At 41.2% G+C, this 21585-nt stretch overlaps 1 protein-coding gene across 3 annotated transcripts in view; it reads right to left on the bottom strand.

Moving 5' to 3' along the window:
* The window catches only part of LOC121316203 (lysocardiolipin acyltransferase 1-like), a 66576-nt gene extending 46352 nt beyond the window's left edge, over positions 1-20224 (bottom strand). The window contains exon 1 of one of the 3 annotated variants that reach the window (XM_041251093.1): positions 20031-20224. In XM_041251093.1, coding sequence (XP_041107027.1) covers positions 20031-20081 — 51 coding nt within the window. In that variant the 5' untranslated portion in view covers positions 20082-20224. Of the gene's footprint in view, positions 1-14568; positions 14848-20030 lie in introns of those variants that run through there. The other 2 variants (XM_041251094.1, XM_041251097.1) reach the window with 2 other exon arrangements.
* Between the last annotated feature and the right edge of the window lie 1361 nt (positions 20225-21585).

Genomic DNA, 21585 nt, shown 5'->3' with positions numbered 1-21585 from the left:
TCCTGCCCGCCGTGTGTCTTATTAAACACAGTAAATGGGAGTCTCACTTCCATCCCTGTACTGGGTTTGTTCTTTGCACTGTTAGACTGGTTGGCCTCCCAGTAACTTTAACCCTCTTGGGACTTAGAGCCACCATCCTTGGGACACTCTGTAGAACCCAGCACTACCTTATGTTCATAGGGTATTCTTTTAAAAAAGAAAATTATTTTTTAATTAACTGAATAAGATATACAATAGCCATATTACAGCAAAACATCCCAGTGCCAAATATGTTACTGGATTATAGACGAGAGAGAAACTATGTAGTTTATTTTAGACATTCTTTGAAGACTATCCTTTAATGTATAAAAATGACAATATGATTATAAACATGACCCTTATTGCCTTGAAAAACATTCACAGCATTGTTTGTTTCAGAGTGTCCCAGGACTATACTAAAGTAGGTTTCCATCAGCAGTTTGACAGCAAACTCAATCTGTTTAATACAAAGGTCATGAATGAATAAATTATATTTAGCAAAATGGTCTATGGGCCCTATTAGTAACAGTGGGGTTGCACTGTTACTCTCGGAAAACATGGGCGTCACATAGACACACAGAGCAATTATTTTTGTCCACTGCACACAGGCAAGGCCAAAATGGTCTTCAATTCAATTCACGTATAGAGGGCACCAAGGACACTGAACTTAAATCCAAAGTGTAGGATGTTGTGTAATTTTGCTAAGGATTCATATAAAAAAGATAATTATTAGCCACAGAAATAAACAGTTTAAAACTTTATAACTATTTATTTTGTTCAGAAAATTTGTTTTATTTTGGTAAAAGCTGGCTCTGTACATTTTATGAACTGTCCTGAGTGGCTACTGGCTTGCTGGTATAAGGAAGGGTGCCTTTTGTCCCCACAAGGACAGAAAATAAGTTTTTTGGCAAACTGCTTCACTGTGGAGAGGAACACAGCGGTCATCACCGAGAACACACAAAGAGCAATTCAATGCTTTAATGAGAGGGGGTAGCTGTGCACCGACAGGTGGCAACATCCCAGACTGGACAATTAAACACCCCACCCCACCACCACCCCCACCCCCCACTGGCAAGTTGCCAATTGTAATTGCGATCCTGGCTCTTTAAATGGCATGTAGTCCTAGGAACAGAGGATTCATGAGGCAGAAAAAAAATACAGTACAAAAGGAGTGCAGAGCTGTGGAGTTATCAAAAGAGCTGGCAAAGGTGAACATTTAGGGTTAAATTTAGAAATATAAAAAAAGTCTTGGAGGCTCTTACACAGAACCCAGTAGAGCTGCAACAGAAATAAACAACAATAAGCAATGCACTGAGCACTTGACTATTCAGAAAAGCCTTGGAAAAACGATTGAAAACAGCTGAGCAAACGCCATGTGTGCAAGACGGGTGTGAGACATGCCGTCAGGGGTGGTTACGAAGAATAAGACCAGAATATGTACCGACAGCACGATTTTTCAAACGCACGTGAACTGTAATAACAGCTGACGAGTGGAACATGTGAAGTGTGGGTGTTCTGAACCTGATAAAGGATAAACAACACACACAACTCTCTCCAAACACTCTGTATTGTTACAGCTACAGTAGAACATACAGTAATGCTTGGCCAAATACTGTATTTGAATAATTCAACACTGCCTGAAATGCATTCAGTGGAAAAAAGGAGCTGTTCTTATTTGTTAGAACAAAATGTATAAATGACTGTATAAATGATACAGTATGACGCAAAACAAAGAATAAGAAATACTATTCTGTAAAGAGGAGTGTTTGTCTCCCTTCTTTAATAGGTAATTTGATGGGGTGTCAACAGGGTTACTTTACTCCCTAGAGATTTTGTGGTACAAATAATTGTTTTCACTCTAATTCAAAAATGAAAAATAGTCTAACATGAAAAATCCATGTTCATCCAGGCACAAGTAGAAAGTGGAAGTTATTTTCTTACTGGATATGCTTTAGTATGGACAACAAACCCACACACATATGAAAGATCTCAAAAACCTCAGAATAATCTGCATAAAATCAACAGTTCAAGGGATTATATGCAAATGCAATGAAAAAGGTCTATCAGCTGACAGAATAAGCTTATTGGCATTATAGCTTTGTATGTATTTCTTTAAGCTCTTGCAACTCCACTGCTTGGCTAAACTCAGGATCTTGATCATAACATTTTTAAATGTCTTCCTAGCTTCTATAAAATGGAGCATGAAAACATGAAATGAAGGTTTGAGGTTTGGTTTATTTGAAGGCCTCTAAAATGCAGGTGTGCTCCAAAGTCTTTGGAAAAAATAAAAACTGTTTTTTTCACACCTGGAAAACATCAAACAGGGACAACTCAAGCACTCCGAAGAACACAGCTCAAAAACATCAGCACCACGGCACGAGCATGTTTCAAACAAAAACAGAGTCTCAAAGCGCTGGCTTTGATTTCAGTTAAAAATATATTATGGAGAATGAGTATGGAAATTTCCAGTCTCACCCTCCGCACACACACATACACCTTACTCCTTCGCCTGCGACCACAGAAACAAACACACCACACTCACATTCATGCACACATCTCGAAGCAGCAGCAGCAATACTCCCTGCCAGTGGAAAGCCAGCTGCTGAACCCTCAGACCCATAAGAGCTCCTCTACTGTACCTCTGTCTGTCTGTTCCCATCCGTTCCCTGGTCAGTAGACCAAACACCAGCTGGCAGCACCGCATCACAGCGGTCTAGCCACAGATTCCTTTCTTCTTTTTTAATTTTTTTTAAATTTTTTTACAAATATTGCACAAGGAAAATAGAGAAGTAAACACATTTCACAAATCATGCATATTTTACAATTATTAAATTGTATCATGAATCAAATTTTGCATACATGAACCCTAAGGTACAGTAACAAATTCACAATTAAATGTTGCAGAAGCCCAGTTTGGCCAGAGCTTTTGAAAGCTTATTATGAAAAGCTTGTTCAGCTTTGTACGTGTAAGCTTTTCATGTTGCAGTCCTTGCTTGCTGCACTGGACTGACAGAGTACAAGTAAGGTGCCAAACTGACAATCTACAGGAGTGAAGGTGGCAACATAACAAGGGTCACCGAAAATCCAACAAACTACAAAAAGGGCACGTTAGCAAGCAAATTATTTTGTTTTTTCAGAACAACGATGCCAGTGTGTAACTTCTGCACAGTACAGGAAACTACCAGGAGGACAACACAGGGATGCAAATAAGAAACATATTGCATAGCAGTGTAATCCATTCCTGGTTTTAATACAGCTTGATTAGCCACAGTATAAGGGTAACAAGCTCAAATGTGTCAATAAACCAGGACTGGATCAATCTTTCACGCAATGGGAGTCTTATTTCTTTCCCTGCAACATGTCAAAGATTAAGCAGTCTGCATCTGAATTTCTTATGAAAATGCTTCTGTAGTTATAATGTAAAGAGAGGGAGACATTTGCTTGGCTAGGTACACTGGGTAGCAGTGGCAGATGGCGGATCACGTGAGTAGCGGTATAACAGAGGCAAATAACACGGGTTAATAATACTGGTGCAATGTGTTTAGAGAGAACAGCATGTAGAATGCGAGGGTGGCATTATAACTTGGAGTAGGGCCTGGGTAGACTGTAGATTTTTTAATGTATTTAACTTTGTATGCATTCAAGCTATTGTAACTCCAGTACCTGACTATATTGAGGATCTGTCACTAAACGCAGGCACATCTTCTTGATACAAACAGCTTGCTGTTTGTATTCTTAGATCCAATTTTAAAATTCAAGTGCTACCCAGCTCCAAAGTCTTTGTAAAAATGAAAACTGTTTTTTTGTTTTTTTCACTCCCATGTGAAAAGGTTCAACCTACTCTTGGAAAAATATAAAACACATACCAGAATGATAATAAAAAAAAAAAAAAAAAAAAGAACATAGCTAAAAAACACCAGCAGGTAACAGCAGCACCACGGCACACACCTGTTTAAGAAGCAGTGCAGGCTATACAGTCACCCCTACCCTGTGTTGTGCTATTACAACCTTACAGCTTACTCCATGCATCGGAAACAATCTCGACTGGGCTGGGGAGCAGTGCTCAGTTGTGTTGGGCATTTTAGCTCCAAGTGGTGAAAGGGTACAATGAATTATTTAAAAGCTTAATGAGTTTGGTCTTAGCCAGCTCATTCATTTGTTCTGTTATTCATTATTGATTATTTGTAGTTACTGTACACTAAAGGTAGCAATGAAAAGCCAACTAATCGAACAGAAACTGGTAGTCGACTAATTGCAGATGGAAGGAAGCGCAGTTGCAATCCATTAAAGTCTAACGGTTTGATGAAGAAATAGTTTTTAAAAACTCCAAGATGCTATAAAAATACAGTGCACAGCAAAGTGTCTCAAAACACTACGTTCACAAATAGTGCTTCTAGACCAAATATTCAACTGTCAAACTAGAAGTCATTTGTCCCATACTGTATACAGAAACAACATGAAGCATTACACACCTGAATTCAAACACACACATTAAAATAGAAAGAAAAAGGTGGGTGGGGGGGGGGGGGGGGGGGGGGGGGTGACAATATGTGCAATATTAATACAATACATCCTGGAAATAAGTAAGACACCAAGATGCTGTGCCATGAATTATGTAAGCCTACTGTGAAGCGAACAAGAGCACCACTGTGCACTACCTTATTACTTTCAGTTTCAGAGCTGTGTGTTTTAACTGCCAGCACATTATATTCCTGCGATGGGGAAAGAGGCTACCCTTAAAAACAAACAAACAAAAAAAAAAATGCAAGGATGACATATCAGGTGGGTTACAACAAACTTTTATGTCATTTCCAGTTTCCTCTCTACCTCCAAATTGAAGAACGTCTGACTAAAATAAAATTTGACAAAACTGCAATCCCAAAACGTAGAACCTTGATGTCAACGGAGCACACAGCGAGCAAAGTACAACACTTGAACCTCATATCTGAAAGCAGCCCCTTAACGCTTTCCAATGAAAAACAAAATCATGCAGTGCAGCCTATTCACAGACTAGAAAAGGGACTTTTACTGAACCAAAAATACAATTCCAAAACAGAAAGTGGAATGAAAGACTGAACTTTGATCTTTTAGATAACACAAAATAATTTTCCCCGTTAGAAAAATGAATCTGCAGCTCTGGTAGAACAGTTCCAGACAGGGTTCTGTATTGCTCGGCAAGCACAATAACATGTTACGATCACTGTCTGTACCACAGAAAACAAGATGCAAATCTCACAACCAGGTTAAATAATCTCTGAAAAATAAATCAACCTTCAAAGTTGTGGCAACACCTGCAATGGAAACTTCCACTGACCTTTCTGTCCCCGGGTAAGACCTGACTTTCCAAGATACTGAGAGCAGCAGCTTGGGCTCACTCTCTCACATCTGTGGGCTGCTGTTATGAAGAGGGCTTCCCCGAAACAGGGAGGGAACCTCCAGTTTCAGGAGCCTCCCTCCCACGTCGGAAGGCACCCAAGTGGGTAAAACTCCACAGCACAGCTTTCCATGCACTGGCCCACACACTCTCTCCATCAGCTACCAAATGCACCACCTGAACCACAACCACACACAACAATCATGTAGTTGTATCATCAAAAACCTGTAGCTTTAAAGATTATTTAGAGAAGAATTATATCCATCCTGCCCCCGTCTCCCAAGCACTGTGATCAGTGGAGTTAGGGGTGTCAAACCACTGGCCATATTGCAATTAATATTAGACTTGCACAGAGGTTTACAGTAGAGCAATACCCTCAGTAGCATGTCAAATAAAAACATGCACTATCCAACCTGATTTACCAGGGATGGAAACCATGTCCTATTGCATATTGGTTTGATCCATTATGAGCAAGGCTGTAAATCAAAGATTCACATATTAAACCTTCTGTGTATTTAAACTCTTGTGCAAATTGTTAATTTTAAATGCATAATCTTTTTTTTTTCTTTTGCATTTATTTCCCATTTTAAAATAGCTTTCACATACAGTGGTTTACAATGCAGCAAGAGGCTGCAATTGATTCAACTTTTTTGGAAAAAAAAAATCAGTGCAACATCCCCATTAAACAGAACATGTTAGGGTACACTTAGTAAAATGCTATGCTGTTTAGGATTTTTAATTCTTTGGTTTAAACTGATACAACCCAAGACTACCCTGTATAGGCTAAGCGCAACATAAGTCATAGGCCATACACAAACCAATTACTTGATTATTTGGAAAACGTTCCCCACAAGTGAGGGTCATTAGTGTTGACTGGGTGAACTTACCATTCAAAAATAAAAACGTGAAGAAACAGCTGCTAGATTTGTGTGACTTGCTGTTTTCCACAGAGTCTAAGGAATAAAGCAATCATCACAAACCCAAGCAGCTGGTTCTTCACTGGTTTCACTCTGAATGGTAAATTAACCCAAATAACCATCCAGATTGTCAGCACTCGATTTGTGTAGTCAATCCGAATACTCAGATAATCAGTTATTTCCGCACTACATACAGAATTACTACAGTATCTGAATAACTGTGAGCCCGAGAGCAATATCTGTGCATAGCATTACTACTTTTCCTTCTGGATAAGTCTATCAAGTAAAGATACTTTTGTACCTGGTAGATGCAACAGCAGCTTGCCACATATCCTGTAACACGCGCTGCCCACTGCACATAAAGAATACTTTATCTAGTTGTGCAACTCTTTCAACACTAACATACAGTCGTACCAGCTGACACCCAGGTTGTTTATCAAGAAGTGCAGGAGTTTGAATCAGGCGAAACGGAGACGCAGGCAGTGAAAGAAGATGTTGTGAAACCCAATGACTAGCCTATACTTGGCACATCTTTATCCATATGGGTTAATGAGTTCTATCCGATGCTGAAACAAACAGATGACTAGCCTGGTACTGATATTTTATGCCAGGTTTCCCACAATCCTCGGGTGCCTTAATTTTTTCTTTTTTTTTTTTTTTTTTTTTGGGGGGGGGGGGGGGGGGGGGGGTCTTTTTGAATTGGGGACCCCCCAACTGAAAACAGAGGAAAAGGTAAATCACAAAAAGAAAAACTGCCCTGCAGTGAAAGTAGATGTTTCCTTGATATTCTGTAATCGGTACAAGGTCAAGTGAAAGACCACTTTCTTTACATTAAATACATGTTGTTTTACAAAAGAGGTTTCCTGAATATCTTGGGGTAATCTTTGCAGGCCCCCAGGGGTCCCTGGACACCAGTAGAAGAATCAGTGGACTAGTTCACCTGTATGAGAATGTCCTCCGAGAACATCTTACAGGAGTGTGACGGACAGATGAAAAGCACCATTTCAGCCTATCACCTAGCCACTGTTCGCTGCGTATAAACAGGGCGGATTGCAGCTGGACACAGCAGCGCGCAGCAGCCTCTTCTTCCTCGATGACACTGTACGACAGACGAGTCTGAAGAGAAGGAAGCCTGATGCTTCTCTGGGAATGGATGAGTGAGGTGGAGTGTGTACTGCCTTAAGACAAAATTAGTTTTCACAGCGTATCAATGGAGTAGCGACTACAGAACAAAGACTGCATCAAAAAGCAAGGCAAAATGAACTACTTCAATCTGATTATTTTATATACAGAAATACTCTTCAAGCAGTTCTTTCTTGGTATTAAGAGTAACTTACTAATGAATTGCTGAATAATCTGCTGTGATCAGGACATGCTCCCCCAGCTTTTCATTTCATTCTCCTGCAGCACTGCTTCACAGCTCTGTACTCGTCCATACCCCTCCCCATCCGTGAGAAGACTTTTCTACAGGATCCTTGAGATTAAAGTGCTTAGACAATGTGCATTGTTGACCCCTTCTCTCTCAAATCATAGCAGACCTATGCTACTACCATACATATTCCAGTACAGACGTCTAGATGTTTGTTTGTTTCCATGACTCTTCTAACATGTGAATGACTTGCTGGCTTCATGTGAAAAGCTGTATGTGCTTTGCAAAAGTGGGGGAACTTACCAAGTACACAATTACAATGAAAAAAGTGTTACCATAAAATACAGAAAACAAAAAAGTAAATCACACATTATAGTGATACTTCCTTCTAATTTCATTCACAGCTTGCCTGTATAATGCTTGTGCTTTTAGTTGGGTTCAGGGTTGTGGGGAAAAGCTACAGCTAGATTTGCATTGGAGCATTTTACCAGTCCCAGCGAATCTACCTACAGTAGATTGTATCAACGACTTATTTGTAGCGGTACAATATACAGCTTTGTTTTATCCCGGTGATTAATAGGTTGTTCATGTTTATAGCTAGTGATTATAAACCAAAGTACACATCATCATCTTGTTGTTCACAGTCACTCTGTACGGTGACCAAGAAGTGCAAAGAAGTAGCAAATCTACACACAGACAAAGCTGCATCCAGGGCAAATACATGGAGTTCTGGTGAATGTCGATACTCACAAGTCAGCGACACTTACAATATTATCAGTGCAGCAACAGTTCTGTTTTACCTTAGCATTTAATCTATTTATATCTGGGAAATGGATTCTATAAGTAAACCAGCATAAAACAGAAACAAAGGCCTTTCTGTTTATATTTTCTTTGCAATTAAGTGTAGTGCTGGGACAAACACAGGAGTTTTATGTTTGGACATTTGTTCAATTTAAATATTCGCTTGTTTTCAAAAAGTAATAAAAGCCATTATTTTGCTCGGAACGCAGGCAGAGACAGCATAGCAGCAGCGGCAATGCGTGTGGCCGTGGCCCATGTGTGTGTGCCTTTATTTTACAGCAAAACCTTACAACACATTAAAATAGAAAAATATCCCAAGAGTAAAGAATAAAGTTGTGTAGAACTTACTTTACGCCATTGAATTAACTACAAAACAATGCATGCCCAAAAGAAGTTCAACTTAAACGTTGTTTTAATTATTTCACGAAATAAATAGTACATAAAGATGACAACGCATTTTATTTGTATTTTTTTTTCACTCCTTGCCATTGCCATTTCTTCAGTGGCCATCAACCCATTTTAAAAACAAGAGGTTTACTTGTGTCTTTTTGTAACTGAACAAGCAAACTAAAACTGAAATTTAACTTTAAACAACACTTCAAATAAAACAAAACGTGGAAATGGCGTTGTAATGTGAAGGGGAAAAAAACCCACCGTTTTGGTTTTCGTTTATTACATTCCACATGACAAAGTCACAACAAAACATATATAATATATACATTTAGTTAATATAAAAATCACTACACAACATTTTCAGGAAGTTTAGTACTGTTTAAGCAAGGTATTTCAGAATGATGTGCTTGCCTTTTTTTTCTGTCCCATGAGATTCTGGCTCTAAAGCAGCACCACATATTTTTGTCCCAGATGGCTTTCCATAGAGATCACTATGCATGCGTGCATAATCTAGTTTGTTTACTTTTTGCTGTCTAAGACTTTTAAATAGAGGCTTAAGAGCTGCTGTGTTGATTGTGTATTATATATATATATATATATATATATATATATATATATATATATATATATATATATATATATATATATATATATATATATATTACATTAAATAATTGCAAGGTATTTTTGTTATTTGTAGCGAATACGAACATCTGATTTTTGTATCCAAATACATGTCAAAAAATATTTGTTTGAATATTCGGATATTTGTCCCAGCACTAACTAAGCGTCACTGGGTGACATTCACCAGGACCTTGCTTTAACCAACAAACAAACAAATTATATTAATAGTAATTTCTGGTACGAAATGTAACTCCCAGCAGATGCTCTAAATGCCTGTTTTTTTTTGGTTGTTTTCTTTTTTTAAAGATGTTACCACCCCACTTCAGTCCCGGTTGCAGCTACATCTCTGTGTAGATTTGCTATCTCACTTCTCGACCACCTTAACTTTGATACATTATTTTGCACTTCAGTCAGAACATCAATGACTTTTTAAAATTCAGTTTAAAGCACACGTGGCATCAAAGCATATCTTACAGTAACTCTAAATTCAAATGGTACAGTGGAGTGTAACATTAATCTGCCGTCCCTCACCTCTGCCCCTAGTGGGTGTTAGAAATGCATCGGGAAGGAATGTAGTATTTCATACAAACACTGGGGGTAGATGGTTAATGCTTACGCTCTGCTGTACCATCTGAATGCGTGCCTGAGACCACAGGGATCATCAAACGTTTTAAAAAGGGACTAGGGTGCGATGACTAAAAGAACAAAGTGATTTACAAAGTAGATCTAAACTGGAAGGAGAACACACGACGACTGTGATATGTCACACCCCTATCAAGTTGCTCTTTAATCCACACCACAAAAACGCCAGTAAAATGTGCAATACCCTGGCCGAGTGCATGACTGCATGAGGAACGGTAGCGTTGCGGTCAAGGCTGCCAGTGGGAATAATGTAGCAGAGGCAGGAAGCAGGAGATTGCAGTTCAAAGCGTTTGGTACCACACTTTTATTAACAAACAATTAAAGAAACAAAAAAGGTTTAAACAAACAAAAATACAAATCAACAACCGCACCCAAACAAACGCTAGCTCAATGCTGGACAGTGTCTCCCAGCTCCTCTTTTACAGCATGTGGACAGGTGTAATTGATCATCAGTTAGCCAGTTATCACCTAGCCATATTCTACACATGTTTTAGCTGGGAGGGGATTCTAACCTCAACCCTGCCCTATTTAGAACATACTTTTTCTATGCAAAAACATACAATTTACAAATGACATATGCAGGACCCCTGCCCTGCCACACTGCGAAATAAAAAAAAAAAGTTGTGGAACTAACAAAAAATGTATGTATGCCTTTGACGATTCGTCTCCCACTGCTCAAAGTACTTGTGTCTGGTTCTCCAAGATCCTGGCAACCCTCACCACATGCACCATATCACCTACAGTAAGCATAGCACTGGCAACCAAAAGACTGTCAGGGGACTCGGGTGGAGCTGCCCTGATTTTAAACAGCACAATGGAAAACACTGGGCACAGTGGGAAAGGGAGACGCTGCAACTCAGCGGAGCCCTGCAGAGTCAGCACTGCAGGAGACGTGACAGTCAAACCTTGACCCAGAGTCAAAGTCACAACCATAACACTTTATGCTACTTTCCAAAACATTGTAATGTTGTGTAACTAAACAAATTTCCACGCCGGTGACCTGTAATCTGAGCACGTTTACTGTCATTGTGCTCACTGCAAACCTTCCAAGTCTCATCCTATAGAGGCCTCAGGGCAACAGTTCTCCAGACACACTTTCAGAGACGTCACCATTGTCTCTCTCCATTCTCCTGTACAGTACCAGAGGAGAGCAGCGGAATCAACGGCTGCCTGTCTACCCAGTTGTGTAGTCGAGGGTAAATGTCACTTCTCACTTTTTTGGTTCTTGTTTATTACATTCCCTATAACAGAAAGTCGCAATCGCAAATATATATATATCTACAATCTATATAAAAATCAATACACAACATTTCCAGCAAGTTGGGCACTGTTTAAGCCAGGCATTTCAGAATGACGTGCTTGCCTTTTTCTGTCCCATGAGATTCTGACTCACTCTAAAGCAATACAACGCTTTTTTAATCCAGATGGCATTCCCTGTAGATCACTACATGCGCGCACGCATAATCTGGTTTGTTTACTTTTTGCTGTCTAAAACGTTTAAATAGAGGCTCGAAAGCTGCTGTGTGTGGGTTAAAATATATATATATATATATATATATTAGTGCCGTGAAAGTATTTGCCCTGTCTGATTTTCTGCATTTTTGCATATTTCTGACACAATGTTATCAGATCTTCAACCAAAATCTAATATTAGATAAAAGGGATCCTGAGTAAACAAATAACCCCAAATTTTTATGCTTATTTCATTTATCTATTAAAGAAAGTTATGCAACACCCAATGCCCCCGTGTGAAAAGGTAATCACCCCCTTAGACTCAATAACTGGTTAAGCCACCTTTAGCAGCAATAACTGCAACCAAACACTTCCTGTAGTTATTGATCAGTCTCTTACAGCACCGTGGAGGAATTTTGGCCCACTCCTTCATGCAGAACTTCAACTCAGTGACATTTGTGGGTTTTCGAGCATAAACTGCTTGTTTCAGCTCCTGACACAACATCTCAATGAGGTTTACATCTGGACTTTGACTAGGCCATTCCAAAATTCAAAACTTTAAATTCCTTGTTCTTCAACCATTCTGATGTAGACTTGCTTGTTTGTTTCGGATCACTGTCTTGGTGCATGACCCAGCTGCGCTTCAGCTTCAGCTCATGGACGGATGACATTCTCCTGTAGAATTCTCTGACACATAGCAGAATTCACGGTTCCTTCAAAGATGCCAAGTCGTCCAGTTCGTGATGCAGCAAAGCATCCCCAAATCATGACACTACCACCACCATGCTTGACCGTTGGTATGAGGTTCTTATTGTAGAATGCAGTGTTTGGTTTTTGCCAGACATAACGGGGCCCATGTTGGCCAAAAAGTTCCACTTTTGGTTCATCTGTCCATAGAACATTGTTCCAGAACTCTTGAGGATGATCCAGGTGCTTTTTGGCAAACTTGAGACGAGGATTCATGTTCTTCTTAGTGAGCTGTGGTTTCTGCCTTGCTACTCTGCCATGAATCCCATTTTTGCCCATTGTCTTTCTGATGGTGGAGTCATGAACACTGACCTTAGCCAAGGTAAGAGAGGCCTGCAGATCCCTGGCTGTTGTTCTAGAGTTCTTTGTAACTTCCTGGACGATTTTACTACTTGCTCTTGGAAAGATTTTGGCAGGACGGCCACTCCTGGGAAGATTCACTACTGTCCCAAACGTTCTCCATTTGGACAATATGGCTGTGACTGTGGTTTGGTGGAGCCCTAGAGCCTTAGAAATGGCTTTGTAATCTTTCCAGACTGGTAGGCATCAATAACTTTTTTCCGGAAGTCTTCAGGAATTTCTATTGATCGTGGCATGATATGCCTCTAGGGCCTGTATGCTGCCATCTTCTCTCTGATGGTAAGGGCCAAAGTTAGTCAGATTTATATTGGGCAGGGCTGGCCCAAATCAGGCCTGATTGTTAACCAAAGTATTCAAACAGTTGACCCTAATTATCCCTTTAATTGGGTTGAGTTAACTAGGGGGGCAGTAACTTTTTCACACTTGAAGATTGCATGTTTGATTACCTTTCACAGCAAACAAATGAAAAAAGCACCAAACTTCGGTGTCATTCCCTCTATATACTACTACAACCCACAAAAAGATCTGACCAAGTTTAATATGAAAAATGTACAAAAATGTAGACAATCAGACAGGGGGCAAACACTTTTCATGGCACTGTGTGTGTGTGTGTGTGTATACATATATATCACATATCACACAGAGCTCTTTTTTATTTGTCATTCTTAAAACTGTCGCGCAACTTCTGGTGAGGCGGTAAATAATTCCACGCTATTTTTGTCATTTCTAGCGAATGCGTGCAACTGATTTTTGTATCCGAATACAAGTCAAAAATATTTGTTCGAATATTCTGACATTTCTCCCTGCACTAATTAATTATATGAAATGATTTGAGTGCATTAACCTTTAACCCTACATTTTGAACTACTCCCACAAATGACATGAATGTAATCTAAAGGGCATCTCTGAACACCCTTTGTGCCAAACATGAACACAGAAAAGGTTTGTTCACCACAACACAAATCCTATAGCCAACCACTGCCCTGGCCCCTGCGTTTATATGTACTGGAGAGAGACCCACTCGGGTAACAGGTACTGCAGGTCGGAAACTAGATTCTGTTCACAGCTGCAAGCACACCAATCAAAAACCTTGACTGCACATCATAGTAACAGTAAAGTGTATAAATATTTCATTTACAACCAACTAAAGAATACAGTTGACTCAAGCATAAGCACCCGAGAATACTTAAAATGAGTTATAATGAATATATTACGGCAAAATGTATTTTACTGTGTAATACAGTTGCAACAAATACAATAAAAAACACTAGTTGAACAAGAGGACGCCATCATTTTTCTTAGAATGACTGATCTCAAAACTCTGTCAAGTGGATCAATTTCGCATAAACACTATACAGGTAACCCATTCCACACCCTCGCCACCCTGCGAGAACAAGTGTTTCATTTCGCAAAGAGAATTGCTATGCCTTTTTTTTTTTTTGGTCCAAATTTGATGACACCCATCTATCTGTTATTTAAACATATTGCCAAAAAAAAAAAAACCCCAGTAAAGAAACACTTTGAAACGAGTCGTGCTTCTACTAGGCCCTAAGGCTGACAGCAGCGATGAAAGGAGGTATGTCTCAGCTGCTAGGAGGAGTGGCCGGATTCAAATGGAAGCTAACTCTTGAATGACTTGCACGTTTTCGGTTTATACATTCATAGCAATACAGTAATATAAACTAGAGAGCTGCAAAATACTATATACACAATATCTACAGCGCGAGTTACGTTAAGACGAGATACACATAACACACAGCAAGCAGTGACAACTGAACAACACATAAAAACAAGAAACGTAAAGCAATACAGTGTTATTAGCATCGTTATTAAAATTGAAAAAAAAAAAGATTTTTTTTTTTTTTTCTCACCTGCGTGAAAAAAAAACAGCTCTGTCCTGATAAACAGCAGCAACTGTTGTAGCAAATATTAGTCAGTGACGACAACGAAAGTGAAAACACGGGTGAGGGAATGGAATTACAAATAAAATAAAATAAAAACAAAAAAATACTTGACGAATAACCCACCCCTGGATTTGACAGCTACGACATTTTCCCGGAGTTTTAGTTTAGCAGAAACGTACATTATACAAATAAAACATGCATTAACTAGTTCGAGCTTCTACTAGTACCAGCAGCTGCCATTTTAGGGATGTCAGCCCTGAACTTTCAACTTTAACCCGCTTGCCAATTTACAGGCAGCGGCGTCAGGGATGCCTGTCTTTATGTGTCTTGTGCCAAACGATGAATGAAAAAGTTGACATTGTTAGCGTGTCACTGTGTATTTTTTTTTTTTTTTTGGTATACAAATGGTACAATGTATGAAATATTAATTCTAATTCTCGCTTTTCAGATTTATTTTACCGCTAGTACCGCTGATCCCTCGCACACAGCAGGATTTGACTGAAGCTCTCCGTTTCTTTCTTCTGGGGTTTCACATTTTTCTAAGCCGGATTTTTCCCTGGCTGAGCTCTTTACTGAACCCGCTCTGCCTGGCAGTCTTACGATCTGATTAAATCCTTGTCGAGTATCCACTCTTCAGTAACACGTCTGTGGATTGGGGTTGGGGCGAATTAGTGGAGGGACAAGTAATCGAATATTGAACCAAACTCTTGTAATGTACTCGGTGCTAAAAAGGACCATGTTCACATTTGTTCCTATAACATAATTTATAAACGGCTGTAACATAACGATAATGCAGAGGAACCTAGTGTATAAATTGCATCAATAATAATAATAACACACATTCTACTGTTCTACTGTACAGAAAGGCGTTTCACGGTCCTAGATAGATAATTTGATGGGTTACCAGTTTTAACGTAGGATTTTTTTACTGTATTATGGTAGAAATTATACTTTGATTTTCCAGCTAATTCGAAATGAAAGAATAATCGAATATGCATTTAAATGTTTAAAGAATATTCCAACATGAAACCCCCATGTTTGTCCATAAGACTAATTCAAATTTAAATCTGTTAAGTCACATAGATGTGTTTTATTCTCTGTCCTATTACAGGGATGGAAATAAAACTCCCATTGCTTAGCAGTTTGGCCCACTCCTGGTTTCACTATAGCCCTTTTCACACTGGCATGATCTACCTGGGTCAGAACCTACCCGGGCCAGGACGCTGTGTCAAGCAGGGTTGACCTGGGTGATAGACACAAGTACACAATGCGATATATCAATGCCCTGGAAGCAGCTTGTTATGGAGGTTCCATACAAGCGTCTCTGTATTGAACTGTCAGTCCAAATGTTGATTACAGCAAATGTTTCTTCATCCCTGCTGCAGTCTTGCTCATGGTGTGACTCAAGCAACAGAAATATGGATAAACAGAATAAACAAAAATATTCCTAGCGGAAGTGAAGCGTTCACACAGGCGTGACTGTTATTTCTTCGGCTTAAGAACGACTGTCATGCATTTTGTCTCGCGCTACCCAGGTCAAAGCATGTCGACCCACATCCTGAGGTGGGGTCAGACCAGGTACGTGGTTTCACACTACGCAACCTGGGTAGCCAGAACCAGGATCCAGTCCTGGGTAGGAGTGCCAGTGTGAAAGGAGCTTATCAGTTTAATAAGGCAAACCTTACCTTATTACATACACACTGCGGCTAATCAAGCTTGTATTAAAACCTGGAATGGGTGAAACTGCTATGTGATAGGAGTCTTATTTCCATCTCTGCAGCAAGTCAAAACGCCACTCGGGCGTCCAGGTTTTATTATTTACACGGGTTGCAGGCAGTTGCAGTGGTTGGTGGCCGCCACTAGGGTACTAAAAATGGTACACGTGAATACATTAATGCAAAACAAACACTGTACAAAAACAACCAGAAAATAAAAGGTGGCTAAGCTTCGAGCCTTGCGCTACTCCATCTATACAGGGAGTTCCACCCAGTCTGGGTCACCGAGGTGCAGGACCCATGCATCTTGGGATTGGACTTACTCCACTACATGGGAGGGCAATTAGACCTGCAGTCCGGGACATTGTATTTAAGGAGGGGTCCGAGCTTGCCCCTTTCGACTCCAGGGGAGGGACGCCCCTCCTCAACAGGTAACAGCCCCAGGGACCTCAGCCCTCCCCAGGGCTACCCCCTCACCTGAGCTGGAGTCAGCCAACGTGCCATGAGTGAAAGCCATTACTTGACGTCCCGCATCCTCAGCCGGGGCCACCGACACAGAGGAACCATGGAGCCCCTCCCCCCCTTTGCCCGGGGCTAAGCTGACCCTGTTTCTTCTTATTCTCTTCCAGGTTTCCTTCTCCCCCTCCAGGTCCTGATTCCGCTGACTGCAGAGGACCCTATCAGGGCCATGGTGTCCATAGTCTAGCACAACAACTGTGAGGGGCTGTTATTCAAGTTTTGACATGATTTCGAAACTACTTCAGAGGACGTAGGGAGGCCACACTTAGTGCAACACCAGATTGAGACCAGCAACGCCCGACCTGTCAAGCACCGCCCTACCGCATGCTGCTAGCTCGTCAGGGGGCTGCAGACCAGATTGAGATGGACATGAGAGCCGCAGGGACTGCGAGCCAACTGATAGCCCCTGGTCATCCCCTGTGGGCATGGTGATTAAGAAGGACGGCAAGTGATGATTACAGGCAACTGAAAGACATCACTGCAAAGGACTCCTACCTCTGCGACCAGGTCGAGTCACTAGACCTGATCGCAGGGTCGAGGTGGTTCCCCTCGCTGAATCTCTGTAGCGGATATTGCTGATTACTCTCTTCTTGTCAGCTTGTCCCAGGACCGGCTTCTCCATCGGTCAAGGGTTGTGGCAGTTCACTGTGATGCCCTTTGGGACTAGGGCTGTGTACTTGGACTAAGCCGCACCGCCGTCCAGGAATCCACCCCCTGCACACCTGCCCTCCTCTTGCTCGGTTGGGAGCTTCAAACCCCGACGGAGCTGACACTCAGACACCCAGACACCCCCACTGCACCCCCAATTCCGGAGTACACCCAATGACTGCAGGAACGCATGGAGACGACACACAATTTTGAGCGGGAGTAACAGCAGGCCGCTGGAGTCCAGCAGAGGAGAAATTACAACATCCAGGCAGAGGGGCGCCACTTCATCGTCGGAGAGCAAGTGTGGGTATGCAGCCCTGTGACAAAGTGCCCGCCCCTGTGTATATTATCTGTTATGTGTTGCGTGTGGTGTGTTTAAATGTTGGTGTATAGTCATTGGTACACGGGATATAAATGGTTCTGTGTAACATGAGTGTTTAAAATGTATATGTGTATTTAGGCACGAGGATTGCACAGCACTTCACGTGCAAGTAAAATGTAATAATATGTGAGCATGGGGAATTGCACTTTATTAATTCACATGCTGGGATTCAAGTGAATAATTAATTAGTAATTGAATCCCAGCACAACAGTATATATAGATGCACATTTTCACATACTCGTGGTTGGGTGTTCGGTGAGTGGAGAACGAGAGAGTAGGAGAATTACAATTGCTATTGCGTGCTGGTGGGACCAGCATGATACTTGTGTGTTCAAAACTCACCGTGTCTGTCCGTGCACCATTTTGTTAAGTTTAGTCCGTTTTTGTTTCTGTTTATTTTGGCTACCAGTGCCGTGTCCTGTGTTTTTGTAATTGTTCCAACCGTTTATTTTCTGTCTGTCTGTTAATTCATTAAATGCTGAGCGAGACCAAGATCCAAAATTGTTTGTTTTCCTGCTTCTGGTCTGACACCACCCACTCCGGCTGTCTTTGTGACAAGCCCTCAACGAAAAAGAGGCAGTTGCCCAAAGCTGGAGAGCCACTGGATCGCCTGGGGGAGGTGGTTTACCAGATCCATCTGCTGTCTGCACCGAGACTGGCTGGCTCTCTACTTAGGGCGCCATTCCAGCCAACCTACATCTGAGGTGCCAGCCAGTGGTCCTCTGTCACCCTTACCTGCCCACACCTCGTCCCAGCCTGCCAGCCCTGTCCCCTAATCCCAGCCCTCCAGCCCTGTCCCCTTGTCACAGCCCTCTAGCCCTGTCTCCTTGTCCCAGCCTGCCAGCCCTGTCTCCTTGTCCCAGATTGCCAGCCCTGTCCCCTCGTCCCAGCCTGCCAGCCCTGTCCCCCACATCCCAGCCTACCAGCCATGTCCCCTCGTCCAATCCTGCCAACACAGTCCCCTCGTGCCAGATTGCCAGCCCTGTCCCCCCGTCCCAGCCTGCCAGCCCCGTCCCCTCTTCCAGCCAACCAGCCCTGTGTCTCTGCCCATTCCTGAGGCCGGTGGGAGCCCTCCAGGCTTTCAGGGACAGTGGCATGGAAGACAACATAGGCCACCGGGTTGCTTCTGACACTTTGTGTTCCCTCAGGGACGAAGGAACTAGGTGGTGGGGGGGGTTGCTGTGTGGCGACCCAGCCAACTGCATTGCTATACATCTTGTGTAGAAATTCAGTTATAAAGACAATAAGGTTATTTATTCACAAAAAAAGCTTTTGAAAGTAAAATATTCCACTCGGAATATCACCATGAGTCTGCATTCACTTTCAATATGAAACTATATCAAACATTGCCTAAGTGAAAATAAAAACCCTAGAGCTCTTTGACGTGATGTACTGCATTAGTTTCCTTTTGTATTTATTTCTACATTAACTTTAAACACTTAATCATGAAATGCATTCTGCGCCTATCACTGCAGTCCTGTAAAAAATAATGCTGCGCTAATTGCATGTTTTATTCAAACATGCATCTGAAATGGAAATGTCCAAGCACATTTTCCTGTTCTTACGTCATTGCCTGTGGCTTTAAAAACCTGTATTATTTTAAAAGCTTTTTTGTGTAAGATGCAAATTTAACATTCAGTAACCTAGGCCGAGGACAGATGTTGCTGTCTGGCAGGGCAGGTGAGGCTGTGTCCTTGGCCTCGAGCTAAAGGCAGCAGGTTGCAAAGATATGCAAATCTGCACCTGTCTCCCTGTGTTGTCCAGTGAATGTGTGTGAGAGAGATAAAGCCTTTGGATTACAAGCAGCTATCTCTCAACTACAAGGGGTGGTATAAGGGGTACCCATACCCATTCCACTCGCCCACCCCACCCCGAATACTTTGAGGAACCGGATGATTAATTACGGCTTCCTCCTTCTTATGTTATTTTGACTTGTAATATCCTTTAGCCTTGGGATTAGATGTTCTTTTCTGAATTTTCTCCAAATATGGTTTTCCAGTCTGGCTCAATGCAGAGGCCAGCCAGATTGTAAATAAACTGGACAGTCAGACTTATTGAAGAAAGCAGTAAAATGTCAGCTAGGAATGGTGTTTTTTACACTGCTTTGGTGTATGGAGAACCTGCAATGGATGAGTTAATAATACTGACATAAGACCTGTACTTACCACAGCGCTTGCCTCTCCAATCAGTATGAACATTGAGGATTCAGTCTGCATTTATATCGTCCATTAGAGAGATGGGATTAATGACAACCTCACAAGCCCTCTTTTAAGAGATAAGGATCATTGTCCAAGAAGTGTCTCTGTGGTTATATTACTGTATCGGTTCATCTTATGTGAGGAGACAGTCTCAGTCACAACCAAACCAACACAAAACAAAACAAGGAAATGCAAACAAGTTTAAAAAAAAAGAACCAAAATGTTCCAATAACAATCCGCACCTTCATGTTAACCCCTTTGTTGTGATTATTGAAGGCAGTTGATTTTCAAAATGTGTGTGCATACAATACTGTGTATATGTCATTTACAGTAAATATTGAGCTGTCAGGGAACCTTATACACAACAAAGAGTGCAAAGATTTGACCTGTCATGCATTTCCATTTACTGTGTAGATCTAAATGATCACTTAACGATGGAGTATTCTGTTAGAAAACAAACTATACCAACTATAAAGCATACAAATTAGTTATTCAAGTTCCATCTGGTGAACTTCAATGAGCTCTTTTGTGCTTTTGTTCCTGTATCACTTTACAAACGATACATTCCTTTAGCACGATATGATATATCATGTAAAGAGGGTATCACAAATCATTAACACGCAATAAATCATTGCACCCTGTGACAGGGCAAAAGCCCTGCTTGTTAGAATAGTGTGTGTGGGAATGTAAGGTTGGCAGGGATGGGGTTAAATCTGCCCCTGCCAACAATCACAGGTGTGGCCATTCCCTAATTAGGCAATTGAGTGCAAATTGGGGCATGGCCACCTGTATTAACAGGAGGGGAACTCCTTTGTGTGGGGAGAGGGGGTTATCTGAGTGAAACGGAGCGGTGTTTGTATCTGGACAGTGAAACGAATGCCCAGACTCACAGTATGTTTGCTTGTTTATTTGTTGTTTTGTTTAATAAACGTGCACAGAAGTGCTTGGGCTTCCTTGTTTCATTCCTGCTGGTAACGGCTTGGGCCGTGACACTAACCTGGCAGGTTGGCTGTCCCTGCCAACCTTACATTCCCACACACACAATTCAAACAAGAAGGGCTTTTGCCCTGCCACACACACCTACTGCAACTTGCAAACTGCAATTTACTGTATACCATTTCAGTGCCAGCAGGGTTGCGGCACTAAATCTTTCCCAGTTGGGAGAATGACCCCTGTCCCTGGACACTGAGCTCACCAAATGCCTCAACCTGGCTTCCTGATTTTACCTTTACCAAAATTTGTGCGAATCAGGGCCTGTGAAATATTAATATTATATTATATTAAACTGACCCCAGGGGTTCAAATAATGTAGTCTATACCAATATTGAACTTTATGTTATTCACACACGTTAAGGACTGTTTCAGAGAATGTTTTGTTCTTTTTTTTAAATTCATGCAAACTTTTCCAGAAGTTTATTTTCACTTTTCAAAGCACAGTTTAGCCTGAAAGAATGTTTTTAAACACAAAAATAAGAAAAAATAAAATTAAATAAAACAATTTCTAAAAAAAAAACAATTCCTG

This window comes from Polyodon spathula, chromosome 5 (assembly GCF_017654505.1).
Source record: "Polyodon spathula isolate WHYD16114869_AA chromosome 5, ASM1765450v1, whole genome shotgun sequence".
Lineage (NCBI taxonomy): Eukaryota > Metazoa > Chordata > Actinopteri > Acipenseriformes > Polyodontidae > Polyodon > Polyodon spathula.
Note: the sequence above shows the minus strand (reverse complement) of the source record. Positions and strands in the feature narration are given on the sequence as shown.